At 43.2% G+C, this 25,714-nt stretch overlaps 1 protein-coding gene across 3 annotated transcripts in view; it reads right to left on the bottom strand.

The window, feature by feature from the left end:
• Positions 1-510: 510 nt before the first annotated feature.
• The window catches only part of SHLD1 (shieldin complex subunit 1), a 107,930-nt gene continuing 82,726 nt past the window's right edge, over positions 511-25,714 (bottom strand). For all 3 annotated transcript variants that reach the window (XM_069955113.1, XM_069955114.1, XM_069955112.1), the window contains one exon: positions 511-1,545. In XM_069955113.1, coding sequence (XP_069811214.1) covers positions 1,070-1,545 — 476 coding nt within the window. In that variant the 3' untranslated portion in view covers positions 511-1,069. The remainder of the gene's footprint in view (positions 1,546-25,714) is intronic.

Here is a 25,714-nt window from a genome sequence, read left to right as displayed (position 1 = left end):
CGCGCAGCAGCCTGGGGAAGACGGAGCGGGACTCTTGTGACCGCAAGCAAAACAATGCTTGCGGTCACAAGAGTGATTGATCGGGAGGGCCTCCCATTGTGGCGGGCCCGGTCGCGGCGGCGACCGCAGCGACCGCGGTAGCTACGCCACTGGCCCTATTACACGGAACGATTACTGTGCAAAAAATTATTTTATAGTTCAAATTTAAACGATAATCTGTGTCATTGCAGGCAACGATCGAAAAATCATATGTTGTTGATCGTTTATTTAGATCTGAACCTAAAATTATCGTTAATCGTTCGCTGTAATTCCACATTCATTCGCTCAAGTTCTGTATTTTTTCACGAATTGTTCAGTGTAATTGTACATTGTCCATTGTTTTGCTGGGAACAGAAGGAATAAACGATCGTAGTAACGATCGCAATAACGATCATAGTAATAATCGTATCTAACGACCATCGTCCTGTGTAATATGGTGAACGATTTCAGGATAACAAAAAACAAACAATCTCGTTTGCGATCGTTTATCGTTAGTCATTAATCATTAAAAATCGCTCTGTGTAATAGGACCCTAAAACAGGATAAACTTAGCTTAGAAAACATTTGTACAGCCATGTTCATAGTTCCTCGATAACTATACACAGTCCTTTTACATGAGCCAATTACTGGCAAGGAGCGTCGCTAGAATCACTCCTTCAGTTTGTGTAAATAAGTGTCATAAGTCATATAGTAATCATATATAGTCATAAGTGTCAGTGATCAGGTAAGGAGCAGGAGAACATACACTTTCAGCTGACATCCTTTGTGTGGCTTCAAAATTTATCAGGGATGTGTGGCTTATAGCAATATTTTTAAAATGTGTGCACAAACAATAGAGTGATCGTTTGTGCGGTCCTGCCATTCGATCAATCATGTCTTCTGAAGGCAGTGCAAGGGAGCGCTAATCTGCACGGTGCCATATCGGGCCATGTACAAGGACCCCAAGCCTCTCACACACAAATGCAGAGGATACATTGATGATGATACAAAGATTTAGGAGCATTAAAACATTTCATAAACCATTTAAAGTTCAGTCATGGGGGGGGGAGCTTTTTTTTTGGTCAATAATAAAGCTGATCACATCTTTAGAAAGTCCAGGAACAGGTATGGCATCCTGTGTCTCTTTTCGAGAGGAGAAGAGATTATTGTGGGAACGGTTTTGTAATATTTTCTCCCCCTCTTGATTTAACACAATTTTGCCCAACTGAAAGCTCCGTAATGCATAGAAATGCTGCTTTTCGCTCAACTTTGATATCTTCTCTGCAAATTGGTGACACAAAGTATCGTTTTTTCCACTCCAAGAGCTTTGTTTATAAAAAGCATCCAGGCTAGCTCGGATCCGTACATCACTGTGGCCTTGCATTGCCTCCTGTTTGTGAAAGGAGTTCAAGGTAGTGGCACTTTGTTGTGTAACTATGAGCGCATCACTGCTTTGCGGCACAAGTTGAGATTTTTCATCTTCCACCTGCAGTTCTTCACTATCGTCATATGAATTTTTCCCGGACCCTGCAGAAGAAAAGAGAGCAAAAAAATGGCAAAATTTAACAATTAAATGTTACTTGCAAGGTACAAATACTCAGTCATTAATCATGTATACTTTTGTACAAAGGAAAGGGTTGTCAGAGACTAGAATAAACATGGTTTAATGGCACAAGACATAAAAGACGATGTATGCATATCCAAATTCAACCGCAAAAATAAAGCAGAGCTCTATACGCTATGTCTCGTACATTGGTAAATGTCTTAACCACATCTGCCTAAAAGTAATTCAGTGTCTGCCTCTAAATATGAATATCAAACAGGTCATTGGGGGAGGGCTCCTAACATAAAGAACCATTCAGATAGGGAACAAGAGGCAAAAACAGTACAAAAAAAAAGAAAAAGTACAACAGGCAATGTATACAAAAGTATTGAAAAGAACAAGAAAAAAAAATCTGAGGGTCATCCAGCCTGAAATACGTCAGGGCAGTTTTTGTGCTAATAGAAACATTTTTGATGTCGGAACATGAATGACACAAGACTGGCGCAGCCATGAAGCTGGCACCCACCCCGCTGTCCCTGCCTACTTCCCTGAAATGCTCTAGGCAGCAGTGGACAACTGGGCGACAGTCCCTCACTCAAATAAGTGAACACTGAACAAGACAAACAGACAAATAACACAATAAAATCAGGGTCAAAAGGTCCAGGTCAAAAAGAACACCATTAAGGCAGTACAAAAAGTCAAAATGACATGAAAGTAAATGCAAGAACAATTGCTAAGTCAAGTGGGAACTCAGGGTCTGAGGCTTTATCGCAGGCAAGGTATGAACCCCAGTGCAGGGTATTTATGGGACCAGAAGTCCCAGCCTAAATCATGTCATGCAGCTGACTAGCGGTACCAGCCGTCAGTCAGCCTGATTACAACAGCAAACACCTAATATCGATCGGCTATATGAGAAGGAAGTCCCTAGTTATTGGCTTGTTAGGGATGCCATCAGCAGGAAGGGGGGCATTGCATGCTTTGCCAGTGATGCCGGGCATGTGAATAACGTACATGTAAAATGTTGGTTCTTAGTGCACATTTCAGTTTAGATGGGTCCTTTACGACCCATTCACACATCCATAATGGTCTCAGTAACTACGGATCCACAGCTATGGACAGGACCCTTTGATTTGAATGGGTGATCAATGCACATTTTACTTTTCCAGTTAGGTGAAAGAATGTCTCAGGTGTATCACAACTTTTTCCCACTTACACAGGAAATTCAGTAAAGGGTTTTTTTTTTGCTGATTTTAGCTAAATACAATATATGGAAATCACTATAGTCCCTAATATGCAGCCGTGTTAAAAACATAACTTTTGATATGTTGCTGTCCATGGTGAGACTAACAATTCCTTCTATACTTGTTATCATCTATTCTGTCTCCTTCCCCCAGTTCCGAGCTGCTGCTTTCTGCTGTAGACACAAAAATCTGTGTATGAGCTTTTCTCTATGTCTCCCCCTCCTCCCCCCTCCCTTCTAGGACAGCTGATGTAAACAAGTCTCTGACTGGCTTTATCTGCAATATTGTAGCTTCTTTGTAATGCTGGGAAGGTTAATCTGAGGTCATGTTGCAAATGAACTCATGTGATTATCCCTCCCCACTTGTTTACATCAGCTGTCTCAGAAGGGAGGGGGAAGGGGGAGACAGAGAGAAAGCCGCTCACACACATTTTTTGTTTTTAGCAGAAAGCAGCAGCTGAATGAATTGTTAGTCTCTCAAATCAAAATGTTTATGTTTGAGTGGTCTACCCCTTTAAGTCAGTCTCAATTATTTCTTTGAGCTTTATAAATATAGTTTTAAACTTTAGATAGGTGGACTATAAGAAAACAACATAACATTCAAGCTAATTTTTGTGGGTTTGATGACATCAAAGCCTTTGTCAGTCCCAGACACATTGTTTATCCTTTTGAAGCCCGGTCCGGTACAGTCTTATTATTTAGCAAAAATTGGCAGAAGTAAATAAGAGTAGAATCATTAGGAAAATGAAACCTTGATGCGGAATCTGCACAAAACAAATCTAAATAAAAAGGTCTGGGTAAGACTCAAGAAAGTAGAAGTCACTGGTAAATGACGCCTTACAGCACTGCAGGATATTACCAAATTAGCCTTTATGTGCCTGTAGAGAACAAGCAGAACAGGAACATGGAGAGGCTATCCCAGACACATAGAGACACTGAAGCTAATGGTTTATATGGGCATTGCCCTCCCCTATTCTGAAAAACATTAGTCATCAGGGTAGCTAAATCACAATGACAAAGCAACCTAAATTAGGTAAAAAAAAAACAATACTGTGAGTGTAGGAAATATATTGAACTATAGCAGTGGAGAATCATATGTATGAGATGAAAGAAAAAGGTTGAGTACTATCCAAATAGTGGATGGTGGTGACAGGGCTGGTAAGTTACAGCAAAAACACTTGGGGGGAATCGATCTAAATGGTTTGAGTAAGAATGCTATCGTATAGAAACATATAGGTCGAGGAACAATGGGAGTACCAAGCTCAACGTAATGGCTCTTACATGGCCTATCAAATCAGAGGCACAGAGTTGACTTACATTGTGCTGGTATTTAAAGCGTGAAGCCAGTACTGGTTGGAGAAAAAAGCCTTAAGGTACACCTTCAATAACTGATGGCCTAGTGCAGACAGCATGTAAACCTCCCCAACTAGATCGTAGATGCCTCACTGTGATCTAAGTATATAAAAGTGTATGTGCAGATGGTACAGCCACACCAACTCCACCCACTGAATAATACAATGGAATTAGAGGTGAGCAAAACAGCGGGAAATTTGTTTTGCGAGCTTCGCAAATTTTCTGTCAAACTCTTTAAGATTCGCAAATCAAATCTTAGCGAATTTCATTAAAACAGCCAAAACTATAGTAGCTACAATACTGGGACTATTACAGAAGGGGGAATTTGATATGGCATGTTTTTGTAAAAGTGTCAAAAATTGGAAAATCAGAATTGAAAAAAAAGTCAGTCAGTCACTCATCCAATTTCCGCCATTCCTCTCCTCTCTGTCCCTATGTCCCTCTGTTAGTCTCTCCCTGCTCTGCTGTAACTGCCTGCTGCCATCCTGCTCTCTTTCCACACACAGCCGACTGGCCACCTTCTAAACCAACCGCCTTATATAGAGGGGGATGGGCTGACATCACAGAGGGGCATGCAGCTGATTGGACGGGTGCTAGGGATTTTTGTTAATCCTTCTCATCCACTCAGTGGCTCCAGACAGCATGTGCGGCCGCCATTTTGTTTTTTGTGATTTTCCTTAACGAGTTGGCAGGAATTTGATTAGCAGAACAAAGAGAATTGACAGCTTGATTCATAGCGAATCTTGAATCGCTTCACTCATCTCTAAATGTAATACATTCCAACTTTTTTCTTTAACATGGGGGTAGCCCTGAAAAAAACACTTCTGCCACTGCCTTATAACTACTCCTCTGTATGACCTTGTCTTTGCCGCCATGAACAGAAAGGTTTCACAGATCAATTGGTTGGAAGCTCTGTCCTGATTAGACCTTGTGTTAGACGCTTGATCCTTGTATGAAACGTGTTGGGCAACAACATCCTCTGAAAGAGTTAACACAGAGAACGCATGTTCCATCTTGTTCAACAGGAATATGTGAGCATCATACATAAGTAAGGGCAAGCTAAGGTTTCATCCGGATGATTGCTATTTAATTAGAAACATTAACGTCTTCGACACCATCCTGAATGGTGCAAATGTCATGTTTAATTAAAGAGCTTGTATTTGTTTTGCAGCTGGTGACCTATGCAAATAAATTTTTGGCACGATGAAGCAGCAAAGAAAAAAAAAAAAAAGCTTTGAAGACTGTGGATAAAATCCATCCATTCATTCTACCCATCGCACCTTCACGCTGTTTTTTAATGGAACAAATGACAGGTTCTATAAAAGAGATGATAACCTCTCCCCTGTGATTAATTTTTTTGTAGAATAAAGTCACGTTATGTGAAGGAAAGACATCATTTATATCACAGCATGAGACTGCTGGAAAGATTCCACCAACTGACGCACCGCTAATGAATAACCCTTCTTCAGTCCTACACATTGGACAGTCGAAGCATCTCACGACAGCAAGATTTAAAGAGAAATGGGGAAATTAAGAGCAGAGATTTATGCAATGGTCACAGAGCCAGCTGCAGGTTTATATGGGCCTTGGCTGACAGAGTCTTCGTGGAACTCACTTGGCGACATTAAAACAGTAGAAACTACTGACACCTAATGTGCATTGCAAAAGCTATGAGCAGCAATAGCAACAATAGCTGGCATGCTGGGGTAACCTGCAGGGGGGGTCACTAGACATGAGCAAGCCAAGCCTCTCGACGCCAGATTTGTTCTGAACTTTGAAAAAAGTTTGGTTCGTTACTAGACATGAGCGAACCTGGAGCATGCTCGAGTCCATCCGAACCTTCGGCATTTGATTAGCGGTGGCTGCTGAAGTTGGATAAAGCCCTAAGGCTATGTGGAAAACATGGATATAGTCATTGGCAGTATCCATGTTTTCCAGACAACCTTAGAGCTTTATCCAACTTCAGCAGCCACCGCTAATCAAATACCGAACGTTCGGGTTCAGATCGACTCGAACCCGGTTCACTCATCTCTAATAGTTACCAAACCAAACTTTATGGATAGTTTGGAACAAGTTCGGGAACATGGCAGCGGCACATCTTAAAAACAAAAGCAAAAAAAAAAATATTCTAATCTGGCTGTGCTCCCCCGGTGTCCTCTTGTGGGTCTCCGGTGGGTCAACAATAACTGGCCTACTGGGATGGACAGCACCGTGGCCAGTGGTTGGCTGAGTGGGCTGTCACCGGAGAAGACAGGATGGGACCAGAGAAAGAGGACAGCGAAGGTGTGCGGACAGGTTAAATATGATGAGGGAACTTTTAGAACTGCAATAAAACAGCTAAACACCTGTAATTGTTTAGCAATTTTGGTGGAGTTCATTTTAAGTTTGGTTCAGACCAACCCGAACTTTACATTTAAGTTCGCGGAACCAAACTTTTGAAAAGTTTGCTCATCTCTCCCGGTCACCTTGCACTGTGGGTTAAGGTCGCAGAATTAAGAGGAAATTAGTTACAATTTTATCCTCTATGCTGCTCCTGTAGATTACAGCAGGTTGGTTGCTCGAAAATCTGGTATAACCAAGACCAGTATTACCAATCACACAATACACAAAGGACAAATAGTAACACCATGACTATTACCAGTACATCCACACTGTTATCAAGACCAATACTTCTCTATTTAACCAATGTTTCTCTATTTGAACAGTCTGCAGAACCTACACAGGTTTTGTAGACTGTACAAATGATGACAGTGACTTATATGCAGTGACTCACAGCTGATGTCTTCTCTGATCAGAGTTGTTCACTTTTCATTTTCTTTTGCACCTGGACTGAACCTATTATCTGCAGAATCTGGCAGTGAAACATGAGATTCCTTGCTGCAGCACATATAGTATTAGGCCTCCTCTGTGCCCTCATATAGTAATTAGGCCCCATATGGTAGCCAGGTCCCTTCTGTGGCCCTCTCTGTGCATGCATATAGTAGTTGGGCCCCTTCGTGCCCCCATATGATAGCCAGGGCCCCTCTCTGCCCCCATAAAGTAGCTGGGTACCTCTGTGCCCCAATACAGTTGTGTACAATATGTTCCTCTTGGTGGGAGGTAGTATGTGAGGGATGAAGGGGCTTGAATTGTGTAATTCTGTTTTTATTATTATGTGTTATTTTACTCTTTGTGGAAAAAATAAAAGTTTATAACAAAAAGAATAGTAGCTGATTGGTTGGACTGCTGGGATTTGGACCCCAACCAGTCTGATACTAATAAATATCCAAAGGATAACCCATAAATGTTAGCAATGGAGTGCTGTCTGTTCCTTTTTTTTTTTACCACTGTGAGAAAGCCACTGCCCCTTTACACTTGGTGGTTTTACACGGAACGATTTATCGTTCGAATTTGCACGATAACGAATCAAAACTTTTTATGCACTGCATCTTTAAACACATTGGTGGTCGGCAAACAAATATACACAAAAAATATATTTACTGACTGTTAAATCAATAAATCAGTTTTTCTTCTACATTGGCAATCCACAGCTAGTCAGCAGAAGTGGCAGATGTCTCATCTCGACCAATCAGGTGTGCAGGACCGTATTTACCACCCGTGGTCCGGTGCCTAGGGCTGCACTTTACAGGGGGGGGGGGGGGCGCACCAGGGAACAGGAGGGAAGAAACAACTTTTTTTGTTTTGTTTTTTCACCTCTCTTTCCGATTTGCAAGTATATACGGCGTCTTTTCAAAGGGGGGGGGGAGTGAGCAGGGGCTTGATAACACAGTAGAGAGGGAGACTGGTATGGTGGTGTTATCCAGTCCCAGTATGGCGGTATTGGTCAGGTCTGGTATGGCGGTGTTAACCAGTCACAGTATAGTGGTATTGGTAAGGTCTGGTGTGGCGGTGTTATCCAGTCACAGTATAGTGGTATTGGTAAGGGCTGGTGTGGCGGTGTTATCCAGTCACAGTATAGTGATATTGGTCATGTCTGGATAACAGCGACACACCAGTCACAGTATGGTGGTATTGGTCAAATCTGGTATGACGGTGTTACCCAGTCACAGTATGGTGGTATTGGTCAAATCTGGTATGACGGTGTTACCCAGTCACAGTATGGTGGTATTGGTCAGGTCTGGTATGGTGGTGTTGAGGTTTAGTGCCTAAGGCAGCAGTAGCTGTTAATAAGCCCTGTAGCTATGGATAACCCATTGTAAGGAAAAAAAAATTAAAAAAGTCCAAGAACCAATCACATTCCACCTTTCATTCCTCACAGACTCTTTGAAAAATGAAAGGTGGAATCTGATTGGTTGCTAGGGGGCAACTAAAAAAATTATGCTTTACATCAGTTTGATAAATCTCCCCCATTGGAAATAATATAATGCCTACAATAATTTGCTTTACAGAATAATTGTTTATGTGAACAATATTTTGAATGTTACCTCTACGGCCGGGTTTGCCTCAATGACGTGAAATGCTGTCAGAGAAGTAGTATTAATAGAAAGCGCTGCATTCCCTGCCATCATTATCCAATACTTAATATCCCATGGGGCTGCTGAAATGAAACATTAAGACAAATGGGAATCATGTCTACAGTAATCATCAATAAGCGCTGAAGACCGAGCGAATCAGAGAAAACAATAGGGTGTGCACTCTACGGCAATATGCCACTCAGCGCAGGATTTCGGCACTATATTATGATAAGCAATTAAGCTCTGCAACAGGCACATTACAGAATATTCCCTTTATATCCCTCCGGCTCTGTAACGGAGAATGAGGGCACGGAAGACGATTCCCAGGTGTATGTGTTACCTCCGCTTGTCTGTGGCACCAATTAAAACGTTAGCGGCCTCATACATGAGAGCTTATGACTTTTACATTTTCTTCTGTTGTCACAGAAACACTATGCAAAGAATACTAGAATATTCCAGGACAGATGAAGAAGCTCAGGCAGAAGGGCACCAATTACATAGAGGAGCTTAGAAAGCAAGAACAAGCTGTGATCACTTCATAAGCATAATAAAATGCTAAAATCGGGGTCTGTTTGAGGTCACCAGATTAAAGTGAATTAAAAGGAACAGTCCAGAGCAGGAGAGGTTTTCTATGGGGATTTGCTAGTGCTCTGGACAGTTCCTGACATGGACAGAGGTGGCAGCAGAGAGCACTGTCAGACTGGAAAGAATACACCACTTCCTGCATGGCATACAGCAGCTGATAAGTACTGGAAGGCTTGAGATTTTTAAATAGAAGTAAATTACAAATCCTAACTTTTTGAGACCAGGTGATATATTTTTCCTCCAGGATCAGCAAAATAAATGTTATTTTTGTAAACTGAAATGTTATACAATTTTCCTACTTCATGTATCAAGTCCCAGTGGTTTTCTACAACCCCTGGGATATGGAATCATCACAAAGAGAGAATGTTCACCCGTTGTTTTTTTTTCGTTGTTTTTTTATCATAGCAAATGCACAAATCACCGATATGACACTAAACAATGTTTGATGAATAGCTGAACATTCTGGCTTTGTCATATCGCAAACAAGTAAAAACAAATTAATTTTAACTAATGGCATTTTTCCCAGATCAAGAGGAGGAAAAAAAAAAAATGGAGCCACACAATTTGAGAATGGCTGAAAGTGATGGAATCAGCAAGTAATTTTAATTTCCAAAATAAATATCAGCAGTAAACATGCTCATCAGTCTGCAGTGCCGGCAATGTGTTATCAGAAAATTAAAAATTAAAATTAAAAGTTGTTTTTTTTCCTAATTTCACCATCTATATTTTAAAATAATCCTTAAAGGGGTACTCCATCCAAATGTGAAAAAACAGGAAGGGCAGTGGGTGGTGGGAACATAATAAAGAAGTGATACTTACCGAGCTCGATGCCGCCACCGATCACAGTCACCTGTCAGCCTTCTGTAGCTCCTGGTCTTGTGACGTCACATCCCTGCTCAGAAATGGCGGTACACCTCTGCAGTCACTGAATGGCTGAGCAGGTAGTTATTGCTGGGCTGTGACAACCAGGAACTGGAAAAGTGAGCAGGTGGTGCTGCAGCTAGGGGGGAACTGTGACAGGTAAGCATCACTTCATTATTATGTTCCCACCACTCCCCTGCCCATCCTTTTTTTTTTTTTTACATTTAGCTGGAGTATCCATTTACATCTTGCAAGTTACATTGGCAACACTGGGCTTAATAATAAGCTGACACTTCTTGTTCTGTACAAGTCATCCCCCACTGGTGGCCTTCGTATCGACACAGAGAGACTGCGACTGCGACACCAGTATATAGATACTGTATGCCCAGAGAAGCCTCTCTCATTCACCTGTCTATGGTGTCTATGATCTATGGAGGTTGCTGTAAAGCATATTACTAAATGCTGTTAATATAGCTCATGCAAGATGGCAGCCCCCATAATACTATACAAAATAAAATAATAATAGAAACAGATTAAAAAAAGAGAACACATTCCAGTATCAGTCTCCGATCTGTTAACAAAGAAAAAAAAAATCATATATTACCTTTGAAACGGAAAGTGCTTATAGGCCATAGTAAGCTGATGCTAATAAAAAGAGAGAGTATAGTCCCAACAGTTGTTAACTGAACCAATGTAAGGTATTGCTAAAATCCTACAAGAAGGAAATCCAGTACATAGTGTGCCAGAAGATGTTGGTTGTTCCCATTCAGCTAGGAATAAAATTGTAATCAGAATGGAAAAGCTATACGGAGGACAAAGACATCAAAGTAATTGGATAGAAATCTCAAAGCAATATGCTCTGAAAATAGGAAATGTACATCAAAACAAGTGCATAACAAGGCAACGGAAAAACACTATGGTTTGTGGATTTACTATGAAGTAAAGCACCTCCATACACCATATTGCTTTGTTGTAGATGCAGGGGTTAGGGCCAGGAAAATCTGCTGGGTTTCCCACCCAAACTTTAGGGGTCACAGATTATTTCTGGGCCTCCATTCTAATAAAATTGGATTTTTTGACAGGTCTTGGAGCTCTGCAACTCTGAAACTAACAAGTATGAGGTGAATATTTTATATGTTTATTGTACCATCAAACGAGCTGTCCTATAGGGACAAACCTATTAGGACATATACATCACAATATATTTAAAGGAGAAGTCCTGCGATTTATAAAATAAATGTATAAAATACATTTTTCTAAATTTTACACATTTATAAAAAAATTTATAGAAGTAACAACTTACCTCTCCCCGTGCCTGCAGTGAGCGGTGGGACTGGCCTCGGGCCCATGGCGGAAGTCATTCTCCCCAGAGTTGTGATGATGTCACGACTTGGGGGAAAATGCCTGTTCCAGCTGATGGACTGCCCCAATCAGTGACTAGAGCGGCGTCCCGCCCCAGTCACTGACTGGCTGAGCAGCTAGTCCATCAGTCAGGTCGTAACGGTCCCTCTCCCCCCCAGAGGCGGGGTTCTGCAGCCGGTCCTGTAACTCACAGCGGGCATGGGGAGAGGTAAGTTCATACTCGTAATCAATTGCCCTCCTCCCCCTGCAGACTGCCATTTTTTAGAAATCGGATTTCTCCTTTAATGAATAGCTCTGTGAATAGCCCCCTTCCCGTGTCCCACCCCCCCCACCCGTGTACCCGGAAGTGTGGTGCGCTATGCATACCTGTCACGTGCCGACTCGTTTCCGATCTTCAGTCAGTGAAGTCCTCTTCGGACAGCGGGGCCGAATCCCTCCAACAGTCCTGAGTGCCGGCCGCCCTCTGCCGCGTCATCGGCTGCTCAGCCGCGATTGGCTGAGCACAGTTGGCTGAGCGCATCTTCGCTGTCCGAAGATGACTTCACTGACTGAAGATCGGAGACGAGTCGGCAAGTGACAGGTATGTATAGCGCACCACACTTCCGGGTACACGGGTGGGGGTGGTGGGACACGGGAAGGGGGCCATTCACAGACATAACATACATTACAAACTTGTAAAACTTTGTAATGTGTGTTATTCTGTGAATAATTCTTTACCGCCGCACTACCCCTTTAATATAAAAACAATCCGTTTTAAAATATAGACAATTAAATATAGAAAAGGCACATGGATAGTTCACCCACATCTCTACATAGACATCCCAGTCATGTATACTGCTACATTATTAGTGTTCCTTCTATGTTCCAGGTCAGTGATAATTCTTCTCTCTCTCCATTCCTTCCTACTCGTACACTTTCTAACCAGGAATAATTTAAGATTCTGCTAAAACATCCCACACACTCAATGTCAGAATGACAACACATTCACATACAGTAATCCAAAGTCTCTGATTTCAGCCAATTAAAAATTCATGCAAAATTTTTGGATTAGCCTCTGGGGGGATTTAGTATGTAAACAATTTTTCAGAAACCGAGGCACAGTCCTCATGAAAGAACATTCCCAATGTGTATAAAATTTCTCCTTTCTTTGCCAGAAAAAGCTTATGACAACGCCGATACAGTTTTAGGCAATTTTGCCCGTAAGCAAATAGCAATTCAGCAGTGATTTTATTAGCTCAGTGGTTTGCTTCTTATTATGATGATTATGGTTTCTTATGTTCTAAAGAGTTTGAACTGGTTTCAGAAAGTTATATAGATTTTTAATTTGAAAATTCAAGTCTTCCAGTACTTATCAGCTGCTGTATGTCCTGCAGGAAATGTTGTTTTCTTTTCAGTCTGACACAGTGCTCTCTGCTGACATCTCTGTACAAGACAGGAACTGTCCAGAGCAGCAGAGCTGTTACTGCTCTGGACAATTCCTGTCTAGGACAGAGGAGGCAGCAGAGAGCACTGTGTCAGACTGAAAAGAAAAAACACCACTTCCTGTAGGACATACATCAGCTGAGAAGTACTGGAAGACTGGAGATTTTTAAATAGAAGTAAATTACAAATCTATATAATTTTCTGAAACCAGTTGATCTGAAAGAAAAAGATTTCCGCTGGATAACCCCTTTAACGAGTAAGGGTATGTTAACACAACGTTTTTTCAGCTCAGTTTAAAATTACGCCCGTTATTTTGAGTCTAAAATTATGGACGTTATTTAGCAACCTGGCCTCCCCTTAGTGCAATGACTGGTGTTTGCACATTATTTTAATTTGGAATTACTAATTGGCCTTTGGGTGTGGCTTAATTGAAAAGTCCATTGAATTTAATAGTAAAAACGGTAAAAGAACGGTGAAAAAAAACAAACTGTGTGTGAACAACTAATAAAAAACATCCGCTGTTTGTTTTGACGTTCGCGATAAAAACGTCCGTTATCCAATGCATTATGTGCATTGGATGTCAGTCTTCCCATTGACTTTAATGCATTGCCATTGCAGTCAGTTAAATCGCGGCAAAAACTGACATTTTTTTAAATATCAAAATCGGCCGCCGTTTCTCTATTTTTGACGTTGTGTGAACATAGCCTAAGAGTGTGCACTTTTTCAAAAACAGCACCACACTTGTCCATAGCCTGTCTCAGGTATTGCAGCTCAGACTTTAACACTTGAACAGGGCTGAGATGCAATACCAGTCACGGCCAACAGAGGTGCTGTTTCTCCTGAAAAAGTGGATCTCAGTTTACGAGCTCTTAAAATGCTAATTTCTTTTCCATAATTGCTTGTGAGATCTGATATATGAAATGCATAATAAGCAAGTGTAGCAATATACTAGAGTAGCGTTAGTCTCATTATTCAGAGAAAATGGGAGTTTTGTGTTATCGTCATTCATCCCCATGCACATCGCCGCTATGTTCTTTTCTTATATTACTCACGATAGTAAAATGTAATTTTTAATTAAATTACACATACTGCCGGGTATATATTTGATACCTTTCAACCCAAAATAACAAAGTTCTAGTTGAAGACTAATCATAGACGGCAGTGCGGAGAGTGATGATTGTACCTGTCCATTTAGGATTACATAGAACACATAGGAGATTTATCAAACATGGTGTAAAGTGAGACTGGCTCAGTTGCCCCTAGCAACCAATCACATTCCACCTTTCATTTTCCAAAGAGTCTGTGAGGAATAAAAGGTGGAATCTGATTGGTTGCTAGGGGCAACTGAGCCAGTGTCACTTTACACCATGTTTGATAAATTTCCCCCATATATTTTATGCTTCACATGCAGCATGAATAGAAATTGCCTTCTCCTCATCTTGCCCAGTGCTACAAATATAGAAAATAGCTATAGGCCCGTCATTTCTTGAAAATTCAATGTACATTGTTAAGCGACTCACATAATGTTTCAATGACTACTATATTATGATGCCTAAAGGCCGTATTACACGTATAGATTGCCTAAAGGCCGTATTACACATATAGATTATCGTTGAAAGATTAGCTACAGCGATTGTTCGCTAGTGATAACTAGCGATTTTTTAGCGAGCGATTCTGAGGTTATTACATTCACCGATTACGGTTATGAACAATCGTTTTTACGTCGTTCTATGGTCGCCAATCGTTCCTCAGGACGACCCACACAACAGGTTTTATCAGCGAACGACTTATTACACGAACAAATATGCGAACAATCGGCGAACTACCAACGATCGTTTTTCAACAAAATGAACTATTTTTCATTCATCGTTGGGTGTTATCACACGGACAGATAATCGTTCATTTTGATCGTTTTAGTGAATTTTTAAACGATTATCGTTCCGTGTAATAGAGCCTTAAAGGTCCCCATAAACTTTTAGTAACTGATGGTGGAACAATTGTTCGGCTATCGGTTATCTCTTCTCCACACACATTCCTGTGCACTCTATGGGGATGGGAGGGGTAAGCTGCAGTGACTCTTGAGCGGCTTATCTCTCATAAAACAACTCTTGCTGCAGCTTATCTCTTATGAAACAAAAGGGTCAGCTGTGAATTTCCTTCCCCAACCACTATGACAACCAAAATCATCTGTCGGTGGTTGTTCAGGAGAGCTCCATAATCCTTAGGGCCCTATTCCACAGTAACGATAATCGGCCGAATCGGCCCCATTTGGCCCGATTCGGCCGATTATCGTTCGGTGAAATAAAGAGAACAATCAGCCGATGATCGTTCATTTAGGGCCAGACCCCCCCACAGCGCATCGATACGGTTGAATAGCGGTGCGCGGCGCGCGACGGACAATTTCAGAAGCAGCAGCAGCATCATACATTACCTGTCAGGTCTTCTCCGCGCTGTCTTCCTCCCCGTCTCCCGCGCTCTCTATCTTCTGAATGGCCGGTCAGCTGACGGAGCGCTCAGCCAATCACAGGCCGGGAGCTGACCGGCCATTCGGAACATAGATCGCGCGGGACCCAGGGATGAGGACAGCGTGGAGAAGACCTGCAGGTAATGTATGATGCTGCAAGGGCTGCAAGGACATTGGTAACAATGTGTTTGCAGCCCTCGCTCAACGATTATCGGGCCGTGGAATAGGCCCAGTAAACGAGCAGCGCTCGTTTACATCATTGATCGGGCCCTCCTTGGGCCCGTGGAATAGGACCTTTAGGCTGGGTTCACACTACGTTTTTGCAACAAACGGATGAAAAACGGATAGAAAAACCAGATGCAAGTGTGTGCTTCCGTTTTAATCCGTTTTTCCATTCACTTCCATTATAATAAAAAATAATTTTTTATAATGGAAGTCAATACAAAAAACGGATGCACACACTTGCATCCGTTTTTTCTATACGTTTTTTGCAAAAAACGGATTGCAAAAACGTAGTGTGAACCCAGCCTTAACAAGTTTCTGTTCCACCATCAAAAAAGCAGGCTGCTTTATCACCAGGACAATGATTGTTAACTTTGCTACATCTGTATTAAAGGGGTACTTCCCCCAAAACATTTTATTTTTCTTTTAAATCAACTGGTGCCAGATGTTTATAATTTACTTCTACTTAAAAAAATCTCGACTCTTCCAGTACTTATCAGCTGCTGTATGTCCTGCAGGAAGTGGTGTATTATTTCCAGTCTGGAGAGCAGGAGAGATTTTCTATTGGAATTTGCTATTACTCTGGTCAGTTCCTGACATGAACAGAGGTGGCAGCAGAGAGCACTGTGTCAGACTGGAGAGAATACACCACTTCCTGCATGGCATACAGCAGCTGATAAGTACTGGAAGACTTGAGATTTTTTTAACAGAAGTAAATTACAAATCTCTGGCACCAGTTGATTTGAAAGAAAAAAAAATTGGGTGAACAAGCCTTTAAAATGAATTTATTCGAGAGCGACATTGACAGCACTGAAGAAAGAGAAAACTAAAGTGTTTTCCCAATTTTTTAAATATAAGGGCTACAGTCAAGTAGCAACTCGTGTAAACCAGCTTTACAATGTGCTGCTTTCTAATCTGCTGACTTTCTAATGCCCCCCTTTAAGTAACATATGCCTAATTAAAGGTAGTCAGCCTGAAGCACTTGTTAAAATAACCACTTGAAATTAATGAGGTGACGACGCAGGTGCTTTTCCTTTATAGAGACGAAAAAAAAAGAAAAAAAAAAAAAAAAAAAGATTTTCAGCTCATGTCATCATGTCCTTAGATATAGTCCTGGCATCACATTTTCCTTTTAGATTACAAAAAGAAAAGAAAATTTATTTTACAAAATGACATTTCAAATAAAATATGTTCCACATGAATACGAGCTGTATTCAGAAAAAAGGAGTAATAGGTCTTGTGTCATCCACATGAGACATGGAAATATCCACAGTTATAGGAGATTGTGTTCTGAGGGTTAAAGGGGTACTCCGGGGAAAATCTTTTTCTTTCAAATCTACTTGTTTCAGAAAGTTATATAGATTTGCAATTTACTTCTATTTAAAAATGTCAAGTCTTCCCATACTTATCAGCTGCTGCATGTCCTGCAGGAAATGGTGTATTTTTTCAGTCTGACACAGTGCTCTCTGCTGCCACCTCTGACAGGAACTGTCCAGAGCAGTAGCAAATCCCCATAGAAAACCTCTCCTGCTCTATATTCTTTGTTAACCCATATGTTAGCTTGTTGTACAAACATGTTAACTTTACTGTTGGCACTAAAGATTTTCTCTTTTGTAATATGTTCTTAAAAAAACTTAATAAAAACATTGAACCAGAAAACCTCTCCTGCTCTGTACAGTTCCTATCTCGGACAGAGATATCACCAGAGAGCACTGTGTAAGACTGGAAAGACTACACCACTTCCTGCAGGGCATACAGCAACTGATAAATACTGGAAGACAAGAGATTTTTAAATAAAAGTAAATTAAAAATCTATATAACTTTCTGAAACCAGTTGATTTGAAAGAAAAAGTTTTGCTGGAGTATCTCTTTAAAGAGACCATGCAAGACGTATTCTACTAGTCATTCACTAGAAGAAATGGATCAAAGTTCTTTTTTTTTTTTTTTTGTTTACACCAAACACACCTTAAAATGTCCCTGCCATTTGCAAAAACTTTGGGCCTTGCGCAAAGACAGGTGAAAAATTTTGATTGGTCAGGTTGTTAAAGGGCTATTCCCATCCTAACAAGTTTCAAAATCATAGCAGATCCACTTCAGGCTGAGGCTTGCATCAGAAGACAGGACTGTGGAGGTAATCTCTTCATAGCTGTAACCCCTCTCTCCCTGGACAGAGAATGCTGCATTTATGTGCCCACCTCTGCCCTGCTCATTTCTTAATGCTCCCTGCAGTCTCTGACAGCCAGGGGCGTAGCTAAATTTTAGCTTGGGGCCCCCCCATCTCACCCGATCAGGCAAAGTCCTATCTAACGTTATATCCAATTACTCTAATGTGCCACCATGTTCTAATGCACTGTCTAATGTCACCATGTTCTAATGTCACTGCCTCCACCTCATGTACTGCACTACTGCCCCCTATAATTAATGGACTGTACTGTGTCATTGTCTAATCATTGCATTCCAATCTTTGACTCTCCAGCTGAAAAACTACAACTCTCATCATGAACTGCCAGTTGGATATGATGGGGGTTGTAGTGCTGCAACCTGAAGAGCCAAATGCTGCAAAACTCCCATAATATCAGCAGGGCACGATGAAGTTTGAACTTTTGCAACCTGGAGAAGTCACCTGATATCACCTGCAGTCCTATGTAACACCACAGATAACACAGTGATATCTCTGAGTACAGATAATGTAGTAGATGTCACCTGCAGTCCTATGTAACAGAACAGATAACACAGTGATATCTCTGAGTACAGATAATGTAGATATAGACCCCCTGTGTAGCCCCCCCACAGTATAGACCCCCTGTGTAGCCTACCCATAGTATAGACCCCCTGTGTAGCCCCCCCACAGTATAGACCCCCTGTGTAGCCCCCCCACAGTATAGACCCCCTGTGTAGCCCCCCCACAGTACAGACCCCCTGTGTAACCCTCTCATAGTATAGACCCCCTGTGTAGCCCCCCTCCCATAGTATAGACCCCTTGTGCAGCCCCCCCAGTATAGACCCCTTGTGTAGCCCCCCCAGTATAGACCCCTTGTGCAGCCCCCCCAAGTATAGACCCCTTGTGCAGCCCCCCCAGTATAGACCCCTTGTGCAGCCCCCCCCACAGTACAGACCCCCTGTGTAACCCTCTCATAGTATAGACCCCCTGTGTAGCCCCCCTCCCATAGTATAGACCCCTTGTGCAGCCCCCCCAGTATAGACCCCTTGTGCAGCCCCCCCAGTATAGACCCCTTGTGCAGCCCCCCCCAGTATAGACCCCTTGTGCAGCCCCCCCCCCAGGATAGACCCCTTGTGCAGCCCCCCCCCAGGATAGACCCCTTGTGCAGCCCCCCACCCAGTATAGACCCCTTGTGCAGCCCCCCCCCAGTAAAGACCCCTTGTGCAGCCCCCACCCCAGGATAGACCCCTTGTGCAGCCCCCCCCCAGGATAGACCCCTTGTGCAGCCCCCCCCCAGGATAGACCCCTTGTGCAGCGCCCCCCCCCCCGAGGATAGACCCCTTGTGCAGCCCCCCCCCCCAGGATAGACCCCTTGCGCAGCCCCCCCCCCCCAGGATAGACCCCTTGCGCAGCCCCCCCCCCCAGGATAGACCCCTTGTGCAGCCCCCCCCCCCCCCGGGATAGACCCCTTGTGCAGCCCCCCCAGGATAGACCCCTTGTGTAGCCCCCCACCCAGTATAGACCCCTTGTGCAGCCCCCCCCAGGATAGACCCCTTGTGCAGCCCCCCCCCCCAGGATAGACCCCTTGTGCAGCCCCCCCCCCAGTATAGACCCCTTGTGCAGCCCCCCCCCCAGTATAGACCCCTTGTGCAGCCCCCCCCAGTATAGACCCCTTGTGCAGCCCCCCCAGGATAGACCCCTTGTGCAGCCCCCCCCCCCCAGAATAGACCCCTTGTGCAGCCCCCCCCCCCCAGGATAGACCCCTTGTGCAGCCCCCCCCCCCAGTATAGACCCCTTGTGCAGCCCCCCACATCGCAACATTTATGTAAACAATGAAAAAAAAAAAAAAAAAACCTAAATAAACTCACCTCACCTGGATCCTTGATCTCCCTCAGGCCTGGCAGCTTCTCTTCAGTTCAGTGAGCTTCCGGGATGCCGGCCCTGGCCGGAAGCTCACTGATGCAGGACCGCGGCGCCCGGATTTCTCCTCTCTACTGCACAGCGGCTGACATGTGACGTGATGACGTCACATGTCAGCTGCCGAGGAGGAGAAGTCCCGGCGCCGCGGTCCTGCATCAGTGAGCTTCCGGCCAGGGCCGGCATCCCGGAAGCTCACTGAACTGAAAGAGGTCCGGCGCGGCTATTTAACTGCATGGGGGGCATATACCCTGCTGCGGCCCCCCCGGATTGGGGGAGCACAGGAGGAAGTGGCAAGGGGGGCCGTGCGGGCCCCCCTAGTGTAGGGGCCCGGTCGCCATGGCGACCCCTGCGACCCCTATAGCTACGCCACTGCTGACAGCCCTTGAGTTTCCCATCCACTCTATTCCGGCTATAATGTGCCTGCACTTACACTCAGCTATACACACTGCTGCTATATTGTGCCTGCACTTACACTCAGCTATACACACTGCTGCTATAATGTGCCTGCACTTACACTCAGCTATACACACTGCTGTATAGAAAAGTTTCTGTCACTGTTCCTGATTGGTCCATGCTGAACACACTCCCTTTCTTCATTGCTTTCATGTGACCACATAAAAAAAAAAAATCATTATTTTTGGGGTGTGGAACCAATTGTCTGCATTTCAATTAATTCTTATGGCAAAATTTGCTTTGATTAAGAGTTATTTGGATTACAACTACGGTCCTGTAACGAATTATGCTCGGAATCCAAGGCACCAATGTGTTGTGATAATGTCTGTATACAATACAGTTCCATACAAAGTCAACATACTCCCATGTTAACAGAACACAGGAGCAGCATACTTATTTGTGGTCTCCACTTAAAGGGGAACTATCTGCAGGTTAGACCAATCTAACCTGCTGATAACTCCCTATAGTGCATGGGGCGCTGAGGATGAAGGTATGTCCCTACGGAGTTTTAATGCACTGCTCCGTACCGTAAGGGTCATATCAGATAAAGCATTTGTAACATGTAGCAATTAACAATAAACAATCGCAAACAAGATTGTTTATTGTTAACCTGAAATTGATCGATTTTCTGCACAATAATCGCCCTGTGTAATATGGCCCTAAGGCTTTGAAGCACTGCCCGCCCCCCGGCCGGATCAGGTACTGGGCACTTCTCCAAACGGTCCTACCATACAGACCGCTAAATTAAATCTGCACTGGAACAGTGCCGAGGATGAAGGTAAGAGACCGACCTTCATCCTCAGCACCCTGTGTGCAATAGGAGGCTATTGTCTAACCTGCTGATAGTTCCCCTTTAAAAGTTTGATTAAAAAAGTTTGCATATACTTACACTAGCAAGATATAAGAAAATGAAAGCCCTGGTACATTTAACCATGTGTATTGGGAGCTTTTTATGCGTATATAACAATAGTGTAAACATAGCCCAATAATACCTGTAAGGCTATGTTCTCACAATGTTTTTTCTTGTCCGTTTATAATTTTTAAAATGAAGTCCGTTATTTTGAGGATTGGCCGCCCTTCATTGCAATAAGAGTTGCTGGTAAATTATTCTAGCTTATGCTACATTTACACGGAGCGATAATTTGCCAATCTATCGTTTAACGATTTGGAAGCAACGATTTGGTTTTTATAACGATCAGCGTTAAGACGCAGAAAAATCGTTAGAAAAATCGTTAGAAAAATCGTTAGAAAAATCGTTTAATTATTATTGCGAAAATTCGAACGATAATAGTTACATGTAAACGCAGCATTAGGTGGACTGAACAACTAAAAAATTATGTCCACTGTTTGCAAAAGACGTCCGAAAAGAATTGTCATGATTATTATTTTGACGTCCGCTCTGATAATGTCCATAATTTAAAGGGGTACTCTGGGCTGCCGTATTTTTCTGATCTGGCCGGAGAGGGGGTGGTTATGGGTGGCGGAGATCACTTACCTCCCTGGTTCCAGCACCGGGTCCCGGATCGCGGCGCCCCCGTACCCCCGTCCCACGGCTTTTTTAGGTCTGAGCTGCCGCACAAGATGTGACGTCACAAGGCAGCTCAGCCATTTGGCGGCCGTAGCGGAGTCCCGCCTCAGCCGCTGAGTGGCTGAGCTGCCTTGAGACGTCACGTCCCGTGCGGCAGCTCAGACCAGGAAGCGGCCGCGGGACAGGGGGTACGGGGCGCCGCGATCCGGGACCCGGTGCTGGAACCAGGGAGGTAAGTGACCTCCGCCACCCATAACCACCCCCTCCCCAGCCAGATCTGAATAATACGGCTGCGCCAGAGTACCCCTTTAATACACTGTGTGCACTGGACGTCCATCCTCCCACTAACTTCAACACATTGCATTGCAGTCAGTTATATCGCAGCAATAACGGGTGTCGTTTTAAATAGAAAAAGCGGACGCCTTTTCTCTTTTTTTTGACGTTGTGTGAACATAGCATATCAGGTTTTTTTTGTTTTGTTTTGTTTTTTTTAACAGTTTTGCCCCTCTTTACCTTCTCTTATCCTCATCTCCATACTTTGCTCCTACAGGCTTGGTCAACCATGATACAATGTATCAGGTATATACCATAAATGTATACCTATATACTGCTTAAGCTCCACCCATTTGTCACCTCGGCACACACTTATCTTGTTATTTCGTTTATTCTGCTTAGTTAACCGTATAGTATTTGAGCTTTTGGTGAAATGTTTCTGACTCAATTTCTCAGATGTCAATTTGCTAGACAGGAACAGGAGTCCTTTAGAGGATTGGGATTATTGTCAGAAACAAACAATAGCGTAAAGCAGTCGGATCTTGTATGAAATCTGTCTATTGTCTCCGCTTGATGAGATTGTGAAGAGGCAGATAAGCATGTTCTAATACTGTAAATATTACGGCTGACAGCGTCAAGCAGAGGCAATGTCATCCCATAATAATAAATGTGCCAGGCATCTGCCTAAACCAACTCAACCTAGAGAGAGACAAGAAACAATAAGCAACGTTCTACACGTATAGTGTCACCGTTATTGAAATGGTTATAGCCATCGCTCATCCTGAATAGTGCAAGATGGAAAAAAGGATAAATGAACATAAATGGTCGGGGAAGAAGAACAGATTGTGCAGAATACTGAGATCTGAAACATTTGCATTGTTGGGGCGAGCCAAATGGCAGGGTTGTAAGGAGCTGTTCACATTTGGGGTGTTTAAAAGGGTACTCTGAAGACATTTTTTTTAATCAACTAAAGGCGGAAAGTTATATAGATTTAAAAATCATACTATTTAAAAATCTCAAGCCTTCCAGTACTTAGCAGCTGCTGTATGTCCTGCAGGAAGCAGTATATTCTTTCTGGTCTGACACAGTGCTCTCTGTCCATGACAGGAACTGTCCTCAGCAGGAGAGGTTTTCTATAGGGATTTGGTACTATTCTGGACAGTCCCGGTCATGGACAGAGGTGGCAGCAGAGAGCTGTGTGTCATACTGGAAAGAATACATCACTTGCAGGACATACAGTTGTTGGAGGGCTTGAGATTTTTAAATAGAAGTAATTGACACATCTGTATAACTTTCTAACACCAGTTCCTCTTAATTTTGTATTCCAGATCTACTGCGCTGTGTGAGGTCTCTTTTTTGCTGAGTTAGCTGTCATTTTGGGGTACGTACAACTGTTAGAAGGTTTAAAAAAAAAAAACAGCAATTAGTTCTGGAATGGTTTCTGCCAAACCAAAAAGGGCAACATGAAAGAAATATATATTTTGTATGACAAATTTGAATGAACTGTACATGGTCATAACAAGACAACATTTGGACCAAGTGACATCTATGGCCAAGACAACATTTGGACCAAGTGACATCTATGGCCAAGACAACATTTGGACCAAGTGACATCTATGGACATTTGCATCTGCTTCTGACATTTTGCCTATGGGCAGCCTAATGTAGATCAAAAGCATGATATAAATGTAGCCTAATACAAGACAAGCGCCAAAATTATATTCTGGCCAACATCAAAATACTCAAAAACTAGAGATGAGTACAACTTGAGCATGCTGGAGTCCAATCATTCGGAAGTCCTGGAAAACATGGATACAGTCTATTGCAGTGTTCATGTTTTCCAGGCAGCCCTAGGGCGGCATCCAACTTCCTCAGCCACCAGTAATCAAATGCCAAACGTTTGAAGTTGCGCTTCTTTCTATCGAAGACCCCTATTCCACGGGCCGACTCGTTCCCCACTGGCTGCCGCCGCTATTCCACGCGGCAGCAGCGAGCGGGTGAGTGCGGGAGGGGCTGCAAGGAGGTGCGGGGGGGCTGCCTGGATGATCGCTAGATCTTCCGGGCAGCCCATAGCATACACCAGCAGCCTGCTGCCGCAGCTCCTCTTCCGCAGAGCGACGGCAGCAGATCGTTGCTGTATGAGTCGTTTGTCTTTCAACATGTTTGAAAGACAAATGACGCAACAATCAGCCGACATGAACAATGCGGACTGATTGTTGCCTTCTATTCCACGGAGCGATTATCTGCCGTAATGGCCGATATTGGTTGAATACGGCCGATAATCGATCTGTGGAATAGGGCCTTAAGCTAGTAAACAAATTTCTTAAAAGGGTAGTTTCACACACACACTGTATCGCAACGGATTTCATCTAAACAACTGAACACAGCATCAAATGTGCTGCGGATCTGCTGCAGATCCTGTTCGTGTGAACGCACCCTAAAGAGGTATTCCCGGAAAAAACGACTTTTTTCTTATCCACAGGATAGGGGAAAAGTAGGAGATGGTGGGGGGTGGGGGGTCTGACCTCTGTAACCCCCGGAAATCTCCATATCGGGCCCTGGCTTCTGTGTAATAAATAGAGCCGCGGGTACGGCACATGACCAGCAGCTTTATTTATTGAGCGACGAAAAAAAGGGAAGAGCGCTGTACTCTGCTCTTTCCATCGGCTTCATAGCAACGAATAGAGCTGTGGCTCACGTGCCGTAACAGCAGCTCTATTTATTACACAGAAGCCAGGGGCCCGATACGGAGACGAGTGGGGGGTGGGGTGAACAGAGGTCGGACCCCCCCCTGCGATCTCCTACTTTTCTCCTATCCTGGATTAGCTCTTAAAGCTTTTTATAAGCTAACATGATGAACATATTGGGGGAGATTTATCAAACATGGTGTAAAATGAAACTGGCTCAGTTGCCCCTAGCAACCAATCAGATTCCACCTTTCATTCCTCACAATTTGGAAAATGAAAGGTGGAATCTGATTGGTTGCTAGGGGCAACTGAGCCAGTTTCACTTTACACCATGTTTGATAAATCTCCCCCATTGTACACATATACTGTACTGTAGTAGATTTTACAGTAATTCATCATTTGGGATAACAGATTCAAAGCCACATACACTATATTGTATTATCACTGTGCAGTGAATATTCCAGATCTACATATAAATGATACATTCTAGATCCAGTATAATTGTCATAAACCAAAAACTATAGACCGCTATAATAGCCACAGTAGCAAAAACCGACCATCACAGCACTACAAGAACTGTGCAAGCATGAAACAAACCCTGATAAGAGCTGTGTAAACAGAGACGACATATCGTATGATATCAGCGGTGCGTAATAAGAAGATCCGGCTTCAGGAAATGAAATATTTTCCCTAGCTTATTGGTTGCTATGTTTAGCTAGAGAGTATAGCAGATGATCAAGAAAGGATCAGTTTGCTCAAGCTGATCAATGACAGTCATACACTGCATGGCTGCTATGTGGAAAAGCAATGATGTTGACATTTAAAGGAAGAGTTCAGCAAAAAAAATTAATTCTTTCATATCAACTGGTGCCAGAGATTTGTAATTTATTTCTATTAAAAAAATCTCAAGTCTTGCAGTACTTATCAGCTGCTGTATGTCCTGCTGAAAGTGGTGTATTCTTTCCTGTCTGACACGGTGCTCTCTGCTGCCACCTCTGTCCATGTCAGGAACTGTCCAGAGCAGCAGCAAATCCCCATAGAAAACCTTCCCTGCTCTCCAGCCTTGAAAGAATACAACAATTCCTGCAGGTCATGCAGTAGCTGATAAGTACTGGAAAAGTTAAGATTTTTAATAGAAGTAAATAACAAATCTCTGGCACTAGCTGTT

This window comes from Dendropsophus ebraccatus, chromosome 15 (assembly GCF_027789765.1).
Source record: "Dendropsophus ebraccatus isolate aDenEbr1 chromosome 15, aDenEbr1.pat, whole genome shotgun sequence".
Lineage (NCBI taxonomy): Eukaryota > Metazoa > Chordata > Amphibia > Anura > Hylidae > Dendropsophus > Dendropsophus ebraccatus.
This window is presented reverse-complemented; position numbering and strand designations above follow the sequence as displayed.